The sequence below is a fragment of the Nesoenas mayeri genome, assembly GCF_963082525.1.
Source record: "Nesoenas mayeri genome assembly, chromosome: 1".
Taxonomy (NCBI): Eukaryota; Metazoa; Chordata; class Aves; order Columbiformes; family Columbidae; genus Nesoenas; species Nesoenas mayeri.
This window is the reverse complement of record NC_137541.1, coordinates 88,078,463-88,091,917: the sequence shown is the minus strand read 5'-3', so window position 1 is coordinate 88,091,917 and position 13,455 is coordinate 88,078,463. Positions and strand designations below refer to the sequence as shown.

At 40.5% G+C, this 13,455-nt stretch overlaps 1 protein-coding gene across 1 annotated transcript in view; it reads right to left on the bottom strand.

Moving 5' to 3' along the window:
• TBX15 (T-box transcription factor 15) overlaps window positions 1-13,455 on the bottom strand; it is a gene marked incomplete at both ends in the record, with an annotated part of 94,545 nt that overhangs the window by 19,743 nt on the left and 61,347 nt on the right. Inside the window, 4 exons of the mRNA XM_080349620.1 lie at window positions 5,025-5,089; window positions 8,470-8,637; window positions 9,004-9,175; window positions 11,007-11,108. Of these exons, the coding sequence (XP_080205746.1) occupies window positions 5,025-5,089; window positions 8,470-8,637; window positions 9,004-9,175; window positions 11,007-11,108 (507 nt within the window). The remainder of the gene's footprint in view (window positions 1-5,024; window positions 5,090-8,469; window positions 8,638-9,003; window positions 9,176-11,006; window positions 11,109-13,455) is intronic.

Genomic DNA, 13,455 nt, shown 5'->3' with positions numbered 1-13,455 from the left:
TCTATGCATCAGATAAGATCCATGAAAGAGCAGCCTCATGTACTACCCTGATAGGTACCTACTACCCCAGGTACAGAGTATTGCTCATAAACAATATGCAGCCATGCAAAAACAGCTTGGGTCAGAACACCTTTGTGTGAGTGATTTTATAACTCTGTCCTCAATCTTTCAGTATCTTTTTTTCTTCTGTGTGTGATGCATTGCTGTTTTTGTAAGAAATAGGTAGGGTGAGGGAGTGGGAATCGAGAAATTCCATCACTGTCAACTCTAACTACCCTCTCTCCCACAGCACTTTATGGTATTAGTGTGGTACCACACCACAGACTTCCACCATCAGAACAGCAGCACTGTCCTAGTCAGCAGAAATACTGGAGTGCTATTCTGTGTGTATTCCAGCCCCAAATGGGGAAACAAAGCCCACCTGGCCAATTAAGAAACATTTGGGGAGAGTAATAAATGCTGTTTTCAGCATTTCTGAAGTCTCAGCAGCTCAACAACTTCTTTTGGGCTTTGGTGAGGGCTGCTTGGTACCAAGTGTGCTGAATGTTATCCATGTGGCATCCACTTTCTCTTCCAAAGAAATGCACTGAAAAATTGACTTCAAACTGTCTATCAGGCCATAAACTCTCCCCTCTCACACCATCTTTATGAAGGAAGTAAAAAAAAGTATCAGAAGAGGACTCACTGCCAGCTTTATTTTAATAAGGTCAGTCCTTTAAAAGGTATCCAAAATTTGCTCTCTCTTTTTCATTCATTTTTTTATTTTTAGTGCTATAAACTTTTAATAATAGGCAATAAATGAAACAGTTCCATTGTCTGAAAAATGAAAAAATATGTACAAGCTATCTCTGCACCTCCATAATCCATGCCATACGGCTGACCTTCCCGTTCCCACTGCAGGCAGGATTCAGGTCATCGTTTGGTTGTTCACTGGGGAAGCCAAACTATTGGCTCCAAGCGCCCTCCAGGCTTTCTTACACTAGACAAAAGCTCAAAGAGCATTTCCAACACAAACAGCTTTTATTCACCTCAACTGCCCACATCTGAAAAGAAAGTGGTGTTGCTTGCCTTCATCTTAGGGTTTTTTCTCCCATCGCCCTGCTGGGTTTCCTGACTGTTGTCCCTTCTGGCTTCCTCCTGGATAAGGAGCTCCCCCAAGCATCCCACTGTCAAATTAACTTTACTCAGTCTCCAAAAATAGGCTACATGGCATTAAACCTGCACCCTCACTACCCAAACATTTGCCTAGATGAACTCCATGTGTCAAAATCTCTGGTTCTCAGTCTCTTGAAGTTCAGGAAAGCAACCAAGTAATACTTGCCTCATATGTACATTATTTAGGTATCCTTTCACCATCAGGACCAGTTCTGTTGTTTCACTTTTACAGATGCTTCCTGTGTTTTTGCAGATAAAGCAAAGGTGGACCCAAAAATCACATAGAGGGAATCTCTAAAAAGTGAGAAATAAGACTTGGCCTTCTAACACAGACTAACTCCCTAATCTTTAAAGGTTCATGGTCTGATTGCTGACCACCATTAGTCAACACAGTTTGAGTGTTCAAAGACTGTAAAACAATGTCCAGCTGCTGAGCTGTTGCATCCTTCACTCTGAAACACCTCACTGCTCCTTCTCCCAGTGCAAGGACTGAGGCAGCTGTGAAAGGGAGACAACTATGAAAACTACTGAGGGAGATCCAAGAAGGGATGCCTGAGAAGATCGCTCTCCCAGAAAAATACAGGCAGTTATGCCATGATGGAATGTCCTGAAGCAGCAGTTTTTTAGCAATCTCTTGCAATAATGAAGTCAGATCGCTCTCAGAAGGAAGGCAGTGAGCTGATGGCAGTAGAAGATTTAAAGGAGAAACTCGTTCTAAAAACAATAGTCAACCCTATAATTTCTGCAGCAGGCAACAAGAGTGAAACAATGTCAGAATAAGAAATGAGTGAAGAAAAAAATATCCATCTCCATTCCATGGAAAAGCCTCAACACAAAGCAGAAGGAAATGTATTAGGGAAGAAGTGGCCTAAGAGTCCCTCTTTTCCCATCACGTTCTGTTTTTTTCAGTGTTTGGTTTTGTTTGTTTGGGGTTTTTTTTTGTTTTTTGTTTGTTGGGTTGGGTTGGGGTTTTTTTTGGTGGTGGTGGTGATTGCAGGGGGGGCAGATTGTTGGATTGGTTTGGTGTTTTGTTTGTTTGGGGGTTTGGTTTTGGGTTTGTTGCTGGTTTTTGTTGGTTTTTTTTTTTCTTCATTTTTTGCTGGCAAACTCTAACCATGGCTCTAATTCTCTATCCAGATTACTCTGGGATATGGTGCTCTGGAGCAACCTCAGGCATTCTGTGGCCCCTGCTGCTGCCATACTTTTCCTTTTAAGACCTTATACAGAAAACCTCTTAGACATATATTACACTTGCCTCCTTCACAAATGGCCCTTTTCTCAAATTATTACCCTGTTTCTACATTTTCAGTGGGATGTTCTCCAGCTAGAGTCCACTGCACCATAGCTGACCAAAGCTGTTGTGAGGATGTGGGAAGCTACAGAGCATCTCAGTCTTCAATTCTGTTGGCCAGTGATCCTGATGAGATTAGAAATTCACAAGTGGAAGAGGAGCCAGCCAGCAGAGTTAAGAAAAGTCTCATTTGGAGAGTCCTTTCCATACATGGCTTGGGCCTTAGTGCTTTTCTCCTCCCTATGTGTACATCTATGTGCATGTCCTCTTTCAAGGGAGCAGCTGAGCCTTTAGTGTCCTCTGCTAGTTGACAACAGCAGTGCAGCTTTAGGCAGACCACTGCTTGTGAGGCAAGCGCCTGACTGCTATATATGCTTGCAAATACCTTTGCCTGTTTTTTCTTCCTAAAGCCTCAGGCGGTTCTCTTTGATGTGTAATACCTTAAAGATTTTAATTCCTCTTTACATCAGCAGAGAGCCTTCCCCACAGCTGCAGCCATATAGCAATTTCCTGCCCTTTCTTAAATCAATGAGCTACAAAGATCAGTAATTCCCAGTCTTTTCAGGAAGCTGTCCAAATTCACTGGGCTAGGACCTTATTAATGCCTTCCACATGAATCTCGCCCACCATGTACCTGGAACTGCATCAATCCCTCTTCTAAGCCCAGCCTCCCCTGCAGCTGTATCTCTGCAGACAGGGAAGACCTTGTACCCATGGCACATGCTCTTCTTCACCCATGCAATAGAGGAGAGCAGAGTAAAAGACACAAATGCCTCAAGCACCAGAACTAATGCTCACAGTGGGGATTAAATAAAGGCAGTAACATCTTTTTGCATAGCTACAGTAAGATGAGAGAAGAGGAGCTGAGCTAGGAAGTCACTAGGTCAATAACATGTCCTCTTTGTGATTATCAAGGCTGTGGCATTTGAATGGATGATGGGAAATACGGAGCCATCGCCCGTTCACTGAATACTTCCCGTACTAAACCATAAATGAGGTGGTCATCCTCGTGGACACACACAAGAGGAGCATGCAAGTAAAAACTGAATTACAGTGCCCATGAGGACAGCAAATGAGAGTTGTGCACACAACTTTCACTCTGGTCTGCAGGCTCACAGCCTTGCTTTACAACCCTAGGCTTCTTGTAATGTAGTTATATATGTCTAATTGTATAATTAACTTAATGTTTAAAGCCTTTATCACACTGGTTTAAGGGATTCCCATGTCATTTAGATTTGAAATATTTAGATCTGCTGCCCACTCTGCTGAATCCAATAATGGCAGAAAAAGTTGAAACTTTTTGTTTCAACTTTCTTAGTCTTTTGTGATAACTCTGTAATGTATTTTACTAATACAAAATGTTTTTTTCTTAAATTTCCTGTCTTAGTATTGTATTGTTAAAAAAATAACTTATTCTAAATAATGTCTAAGGTGTTCTACTTAATGTTTCTGTAAAAATCCTGACAAAAGTGACACAGAATGAAATAATTTGACATCACGGAAGAAAAGCTGAAATTGTTTGAATCTAGAACATTTTTGCACTTCTATCCTGAAAACCTATCAGAAACTTATTTTTTCTTCTAATATAAATGAAGCATTTGTGCCCTAAGTTTTGGAATTTTCTGTGAAAATTAAAATTTAAAAATTCCCTTTGGCCAGCTCTACATATAATAAAGAACAAGCAAAAGTTTCTAGGTCCATTTTCCTACTTCTTTCATTATTGTACAGAGTGTTAGCCTGTGACCAATTTGTCTGTTTTATAATCTGCAATTCTGCAATCCTCCATTTCTCTCTCTCTTAATTTTAGTAACAAAAAAAAAAAACAACAAAAAACAAAAAAAAAAACACACAAACAAACAAACAAAAAAAACCCCAACAAAATCTCTAGAGTATCTTTGCAAGTTCATTTATTTTTCCTTATTCTTTGAATATCATGGCACCATATCAGTAATATATGAACAGTTTACTAAGAACTTATCAGAGATGCTAAAAAAAGCTTTAATAGTGTTTCTCAACAACGAGTGGAAAAGTACAGAAAAACAGAATAACAGAAAAGAACATAAATTAATTATTCAGCATGAAAAACAAAAACCCCACACATTTGTACCAAAGAAAAAAGCCTTGAAAGTATTGGTAATAGAAGGAGTACTGAGGTAGCAGTGAACAGGAAATTAAATATATGACAGCAAAAAACTACAGTCACAGAAAAATGTCACCAAGCAGGAAAGGGGTAAGCTGTCTTTGCAGATATGATGTCTGAGAATATCTAAAACCCTGTCAGGGGTTGGGACTGCAGGATCCAGGCAGAGTTAGGAGCAGCACTGAAGGAGACTTCAGAAAACAAACAGGGTCAGTCTAGCTGGCTAACCTGAGAAGTATTTTCTCAGGGAGCCATCATTACACATTGGCTCTGTTTAGGCAAGGTAAAACAGTCCTTCCAACTCCTTTAAGAACTAGTCTACAGCAAACTTCTCTTGTAAAATCAAGTTAGGATCACAAAACGCCTTCCTCAGCCTTAGACACATGCCCTGTGCACTCATCAGAGAAGAAATGAGCAGGAAACACAAGCTCCTCTTACCTGTTTCTTCCAGAATCTCTGAAACCTTTTGCAAATGGGTTTCTGTCAATTTTTAATCTGGTGATCTACAAAGGAAGAAAAAGAGAATTAGTTGATCTCTCCAATTTTTTTTTCTTTCAACAAATGAAAATTACTGATGATTACCACTCTTGCCCAAGCCACCTACATTATGATCTTTCGTACCTATTTCCTCAGACTTATATAAAGTTGCTCTTCTGTTAACTATGAACAGATTATCTGCCTAGCAAATGAATGGTGCCAGAGGGAAAGATCTGGCACTTTGGGAAACCTGATGCAGCGTTGGGGCTGAGAAGCTATTCCCAAGGAAGAGGCACACCTTGGACCCAGGTACAAAACCGCAGGAGATATAAGTCATCAAGGGCCATGTGGTTTGGGAAGCAGGCAGGTTTCACTGGTATCTGGGTTATCCCAGCCTCAACACTAGATAACCAGCAGATGGATGCACTCATGGACTTTCAAACAATGCGAAGGAGAAACGAAGAAGCAGAGCACAGGCTACAGCCTCTAAAGACAGCAGCTGGCCACCCAGTCACATGTACCAAGTGCTGCTGTTCTCATCAGCATCTGGGTGAGCCTTCAAGGGTTTCTGGTCTAGAAACAATTTTTTTTTTCTTTTTTTCCCCTCCTGTAAACAAAGAAGAAGACAGACAGACTGAGTGCTTTTGGGGAATCTTCCTTCCTGCTTTGTTTTTAAACACAAATTCCATGTTGATAAATATGGAAATCACATTGGGATTTTGACCTTGAGGCTTATGATATCATTTCTTCTGTTGGCTATTCCTGAACCTAGTGCAGCACGAGACCTTCTCCCTGCCAGTCTCACCTTGTCCTGGAGAACATGGCTCTGGAGCAGGAAGAGAACAATATCTCCAGATACTATCAAATTTGAGGTGTTTTTGCTGAAACTTCTCAAAACATACTGGTTTCATACAGACCGATCTGAAGTGGATTTGCAGGTGTTTTGCTTCTGTCAGAACCAAGATCTTGCTCTGGATATTAACCTCAGATCTGGAATGCAGCTCCTATTTTTGCAGAAGCTTAATTTGTGAACTTAATTTCCGCTACCCTGACTTTGCAGCTGTCCTGGGACTTGTGTGTACAGAGACAGATATGTTCTGTGGAGGATGGAATTACAGCAGAGGGAATCCCTGTGGTGGATTTGCTAACATTTTACAATTGTTTCCAGAGACACTTCTTCCAATAAGGCAAAGCTTTACAGCCATTGGAGGGCACGCAGGCAGATTCAGGGGATTTAAATTTATTTTTAATTAAGAAGTTTCTCCAAGCCATCAGAATCTCCTTTACTGGTATTATATATATATAAATTGGGGAGCAGGGCATTTTTTTTTTTTTTTTTTTCCACAAAATTCCCAAGTGTTTGGAATTCAGAGACACAGGAAGAAATTTCAGTGCTTCTTTACAGTGAGGTGGCTTACAGTGTCGATGCGCGAGATCCCTCCCTTACCTGTGTAATTATGTCTTATAGATCAGGTCATCAGGGAAGAATGACAGGTTTATTTCCTGTCATTTCTTCTCCTTTCTTTATCCTCTTTCCATGCCTGGTCTATAGTTAAAAGTTTGTGGACTACACACATTTGGGTGTAGGGGACAGGAAATTTCCAGTCCTGGAATGACAGCAAATCCACCATTGTGCTGCAATATTTTTTTATGCTGGAATAGTTGATCCATTTTGGATCCTGATTTAAGTCTATTCAAGGGGATCGGACAGAGAAAATGTTAGGAGTGGGTATTCAGAAGCAGTTGTGGGAGCATTGTCAGCAAGTGTGCACTCTTATATGTTGCAAAATAAAGCTCTGTAATAATTCACTAAATGGTAACAATTCACTAAATGGTTACAATTCACAACTGTTACAAATAGGCTAAATATGACAATTTGCCCTAAACTGATTTGACATGGGCCTGTCCATCAGTCCCAGAATACCAGATATGATGATGCTCACTGAGTTCGTGAAGTTATTCTCCAGAAACACCATTTACGACTCAAGACTCCTCTGCAATGTATGGCAGAAAAAATGTATAAACTATTTTCCTAACAGGCTTGATAGTAGATTATTTTTATTCCAAGCCCGTTTGTACCCTCATTCTAGTTAATAAGAGTACCTCTCTAAGCAGACACATTATTAACACAACAAAAACCTTCAGAAACTGAGATTCTGTTTCACATGGCTAGGAAAAATCACATTACACGTCCCTTCTAATGCTATCACAACCCCCATCCTAGTAAAGAGAGTGGCATTAAGAGGAAATGGGATGTGCACAGCCCCTCTCACCTGCCAGTAAGACAGGGAATGTGTGTACATGAACAAGAGAAGAGGAGTACACTGAGATGAAAGCACGGCAAGAGGTGGTATGAAGTCTAATGGGAATTCCTGAGAACTCCCACAGATGAGCAATACATAAGGGGACTGCAAAGGGAATGGGTAGATATAAGGACCTCTCAATGTGTACAATGAGCATGCCTGCAGAAGGAATGAAGCAGGCCACCTCTTCCTTAAAAACTAGGAAACCAATTTTCACTGGCCACCAAAGAAGCGGGAGCAAATGCGTGTAATCCACAGCAAGACCTTTCCAATAGTCTTTTGCCATTCCTCAAATGCTTACATTCTCAAATAATCATATTTTCCTAGCAATTAGTTTCCTCTAAGACACATCATATCTTAGGGGAAAACAGTGGTAGACAGGGAATTCTGCAATCAAACACTACTGTGGACTGAGATTACATTTCTTAATAGCATGTAGTTTAAGAAAAGGGTAGATCAGTAACAAAGCTCAGTAGTCAAGGCCTCTGCAGATTGGATTCTGCTGTGACAATGTCTTCTTATGGTATCTGGAGTCAACAGTGACACTCTCCATTGGGAACTGCACAAGACCTGAATCAAATGTGTATTCTGCATGAGAATTTTAGTTCATAAGCAATACATGGACTGCTGCTGCTTATGCTCAAAGGCTTCTTTTGTCAGAAAACTGGTGAGATTCCTCTTGTCTAAAACTTTTTCCTTCATTTTAGCAGTGAAAAAACTCCTATGTGTTTTCTCTCTGAAATAACAGATCTGGACTAATTTGTAGTGCCTTACACAACAGGACACTGTATTTTGTACCACAAGGCAGCAAGAAAAAGTGAACACAATACATCTCTTCATGGTTGATCTCACCTCCTTACTTCACAATAAAAACTGCAGGCACCTTATCTGCAAGATGATTTTTTAGCTAGACAGCGCATGTCTATGTGCTAGCTCATAGCAAGCGTTTTCTTTTTGTGCAGAAGAAAAAACAGTGAGCCTGTAAAATGTACACTTTTCTTGAGCTATGTTTCTTAGAGAAGTTAATGTCTCAAACACAGAGAGTACACTGATATTTTGATGAACACACAACATAAAAGGAGCCTGAAGGCACAGAGCTTTACCTGTTGGTTTTGGTATGCTGTCACTGTGGTGAAGACAGTCTCAGGGAAGTTGAAGGTTTTCACCCCATCTCCTGAAGGAACCGGCTTTGTAGGAGAAAGATCACTGCTGAAGTCCTTGCGAATGACATGAACACGAGGCTGGTACTTATGCATTGAATGTAAGATTATCTAAAAAGAAAACAAAAGAAGAAGAAAAACTTGTTTATTTTTTTCAAATATTCTACACTACATGCAGATGTACAAGGAAGCAGGGATGGAGTTAAGGACCAGCATGAAGAAAATTACCCTTTTCTTACAAGTATGTATGAGATTAAATTTGTGCTATGTACAGGGAGAAAGGGGCTCTATTGCTTTATAGGGTCAGGCAACATTTTGAAGAAAAGTGCTGAAGTAGGGAAAAAAGCTCCATAACTCTTGAGAGTGGCTATAGCATGCTCAGCAGGACACATGAGCATTGGAGGAGTAGCATCACCCTTTTGAGCATGAGAACAGGGAGGCTGGGGCAGAAGGCACCACTATTAGCTTCTAACTTACATGGCCTTGATCATCAAGCTCGTTGTTGGTCAGCTTGAGCTTGTCAAAACTGACCACCTGCCTCATCCAGGTGTCTCCAGAAGCCAGTGAGTCAGGGTGGATGTAAACCCTCGGGGGCACTGGGGAGTCAGCATTGCCAGCCACCATCCACTTGGAGCTGTGGTACACGTACCTGAAAGAGGAAGGGAAAATGGCCAAGTGAAGTTGTCAGTCACTCCCTGGAGGAACGTTTCCAGGGCTCCTCCTTCCCTGCCACCCTACCGCATGCACCCCAAGCTCTCATTTGCAGTCAGGGGAGAATGTGCTTTATTGCAACCTCCTACCTTCTAAATGAAACCCAGATTACCCTGAGCCACTTGTTCAGGCTTGATTCATTATTAAAACCACCTTTGCAGTTATTTTTCCTGTAAAACTCTGCCACATGTGCCTTCTAAACTCCTTAACCCTCTCTGAGCCAGAGTAAGAGGCTGAAAAGTACACACAAACAAAGCCCTCTCTGCAAATATTAATAAATTCCCTGTGGTTTCTGGATATATGCACTGTGCAAAACACGTGTGTCTTCACCCAGAAAGAGTAAAACCAAATAGATACTACTACAACAATGGGTAAAACAGAATTCTGGTTTGAAATGGTGCAAAATAGGAAATTCCATATATTAACACAAATGTTTGGATTAGAGGAAAAAATATTTTTTTGTTCCTGGTCTTTTGTGATATTTTGTGAACCTGATCTAGCCATCCTATACATGCCATGCATTTCTCTAACACTGCTTTGCCTAGACACTTTTTCTTTGTCACACAGCTCCTTCAGCCTAAGCCATTTCACACTTCTCAGTTCTGTCGTGTGCTGCCCTTCATTGAGTCTCTACTTAGATCTCCTAAGCTATTTCAGTCCTTACCTACAAACAGTGACTTGTTTCATGTATTTTCAAAAGAAATGAAAAGGAAAAAAAAAAGAAAATTAAAAAAAATAAAAAAAGAAAGAGGAGAGGAGAGGAGAGGAGAGGAGAGGAGAGGAGAGGAGAGGAGAGGAGAGGAGAGGAGAGGAGAGGAGAGGAGAGGATCCATTCCTTTCACTACTGGTTTGCTCTATGTGGCTGCACAAACTAACAAGAACAGAAATATATTTATTTATATATTTATTTTTCATGTTAATGCAGCCAGAACCGCACTCAAAGAAAGGGGCAAAACATGTAGCTGAATATCTGGAACTACCTTGATTCTTCCCAGGAAAAGCATTTTCTTGAGAAACACTCTGCCTAATCTGAGAGAAAAAATGTAATATTTAGCATTTGAAACAGAGGAACAATTCTTGAATCCTTGAAATGTGTTGTGATCCAGACTATTTGGGGAAAAGACTTGCTCTCAGGGGTATTTTAATTAATATAGACAAATCACCTCTATCTGGATAGTTTTCTGGGATACAGAGGATCATGAGTTTTTCAGAGTACTTTTTAGGATTGGGAGCCCATTAATAGCAGAGAAATCTCTTCTTCAGTCTTCCAGCTTGGTGATGGAGATTCGCCAGAAGGTTTCTGTGTCTCCGTACTACAGGTCAGGACTCACATCCCCTGTGGCTGCTGTGCTGGACAGTGAATGCTTTTAAAACAAAAATCACCCAATTCAGTTCAGGCCAGACCTGAGCTGCCACTTGCCTGTTCCTTTACTGCTGAAGTAGTTTTAAAGGCTCCAGACTCCCCATTGATAAATCCAGTTATCAGTTCCATCAGACAGACAGTCATTGCTATTTATGTTGATTGTGAAACACATGCTAGGGATCTCTCTGATTAAAAACTGCTATTTGAAAAAAGCAAGATTTCAATCCGAAAGTGAAAAGAGTATATTAAACCTCTGGTTTTATGTCTTACGATTCTGGTCAAATCACCTATGTTGGTGTAAATCAACGTGGTCTCCTCCAGCATACCTTTGCATACCTGTATGCATGTGGTTTTCATTGACAGTGGGTTTTCACAATGTTCCTACCTCTGCACCTAAAAAGCTTACCTGTATCTCTTGTTATCCACAGGAACAATGTCCATGGCAATATAATACTGCTGGTGAGGATCCAAGCCTGTAATTTTCACTCTCATGGCTGGAAACATTCTCCTGGGAAAAGAAGAGTAGAAGTATGGAAGAAAATTATGAATAAGGAATTCCTGCCTGTTCTTTTCTGAGCACAAGCTTAGCTCTGCTGTGTACTAGTCACTATTCTGAAGGTGTTTGTAGCTAGATAACTGTTTCAGAAGAGAACAACTCAGAACTATTTTAATGACAAAACTTGTCTGTGTTAGTGTGGCTACAATATCATTTCTCTTTAAAAAAAATCCAGTTGCCAGTATCCAGTTGATCTGTACTTGAGCGATTTCTCAGCCCTTATATGAGCAAAACTTTAGCTGAGGTCCTACAGGAGTATGTTGCTCAATTGCATGATTTCTGCCCAGAAAATAGAGGTCTTAAGTAAGAGAAACTCTGAAAGTACTGGATGCTCACAGGAAATTACATCCTGCTCCTCTGATAAGTAGATATATTCTTATGGAGTGAAGGTAGTTTGGATGGAAGGAAGATATTAAAGGGGAAATTAAAATCCCAATGCAGAAGTCATGGAAAAGTATACATCCCTAGAAACCATTATGACACACTCTCTTCTATCTATTGAGGATTAGTGAAATGTCAGGGAAGAAGATTTAAATCTCTGCCCAACATTTCTGTTTCTCAAAATATTACCAGTGGACACAGCTTGGAGGAGGAAGAAAACAGGAAAGTTTACATTATCATCTCCAAAGATGTCTCTAAACATTCACACTGAAGGGATGCGACCGTGAGAAATTATTTTATTCTTTCCCATCCAGGGCACATACAGCCACTTGTGGAAGAAGGTGGAAAGGAGGAGGTTGGTGCTTAGCCTTTGCTCTACACACAGCTCTTCCATTTCAGGCCACTGCGAAGGAAAGTTCTGACCTGTTAGTAACTGCATCTGCCTTGAAAAAGGGTGATTATCACGGGGGGTGGGAGAGCATCACCCTACAGCTGCTGGAGCACAGCTACTCAGAGTTACAAGAGACATAAAACTGTCAGAAAAATTATCTGCAGAAACCCTTTAAGGAGAGAGCAGATCTGTGCAATGGATGGTGCAATTTTGCTATTTGAACAATTCGGGGATATAAAAGGAATAACAGATTAATCTTCAGTGGCTTGAGGGCATTACCTTGTTTCTGCCACAATGGCTCAATAAATCTGCCAAGCCAAATGGGTACAGGATATGGCATTTTACAATCTAGCTCTCCTTAATTGGAGAGAGGTGGCTTGGGAGAAGCTTAAGAGGTAGGTCACATTTCAGAGGGTTGATGAGAAACCCAGGATTAAATCTGAGTCTCTTTGGGTCTAAATCTGCGCACTGTATTGGGAAAACTGAACACTGTGTGTTCCAAGAAGCTCTCTCCAAATCTGCAGCACAATGTAAAGTTGCAGTATAGCCTATTGGGTTTTTGCTTATGAAATACCTTGTAAAAGATTACCGCAGACCATTCAACAGGCTTAGAAGCTAATCTCTAAAATGACCAGAGAGGGCTCAGCTGATCCCACTGCTTTCTTTAAGGTTTCAGTGTCCTTTTAAAGTTTTCTAAATTATTACTGTTTTTCTTTTTCTGCATGTGTAAAAGTAACTCTAGTTTCTTTGCCATAAGGATGTGGCCTGGAACTGTCACAGCAGGTGTCCAGCAGCACAGCTGTGCAGAAAAGGGAAAATGGTAAAGAAATAGGCAAGTAGCAGTGACTTAGGGAGGTACTCAGGTGTAATCCTAGTTAAGCCCCTGTGCCCTGTGTTTCCTCTTGGCTGGCTCTTGGCCCCCTGGAGGCACTAACCCTATAGAAAAATGGAGGCTCAACGGTTTGGAAGTCACTCAGGTCATTTGAATACGGCTGTGTTAATATAGAGTCAAGAGCCTTTCGTCTAAAAGGGTATCAGCTAGCTTTGTATTCAGGGGCTACAGACACCAAGGACGTCTGTTTTCATAGGGAGCAGGTGATGACATCTGATATAGTTTAAGAGGAGGTTTTATATCAACAACAGTTTGGGATGATCAAGTTATTTATATATTAGCTTTACCACTCAGCAGGAAAACAGTCTTCCTAAACTTAGACTGTGAACTTACACACAGTAGCCCTTTAGAGGAAATATGGTGTGATATGAAATAAGTTATTACAATTATTTTAGCACCACTTTGAAGTATATTAAAAAGCATTTTTGTAACAGCCATGTGCCTCAGTCCACTCAATTTCTGTCTTCTTCCATAAAAAGAATGATGTTTCTGAAACTCTAAATGTGAAGAAAATTGATATGAAATTATATATAATGATCTCTAGAACTTGATCAAAATAGTATTTGCCAGCACAGTAGTGTACTGATATTAAGAACCATGTTTGAGAACTTTCAGGAATAGAAGTAAGTAGCTGA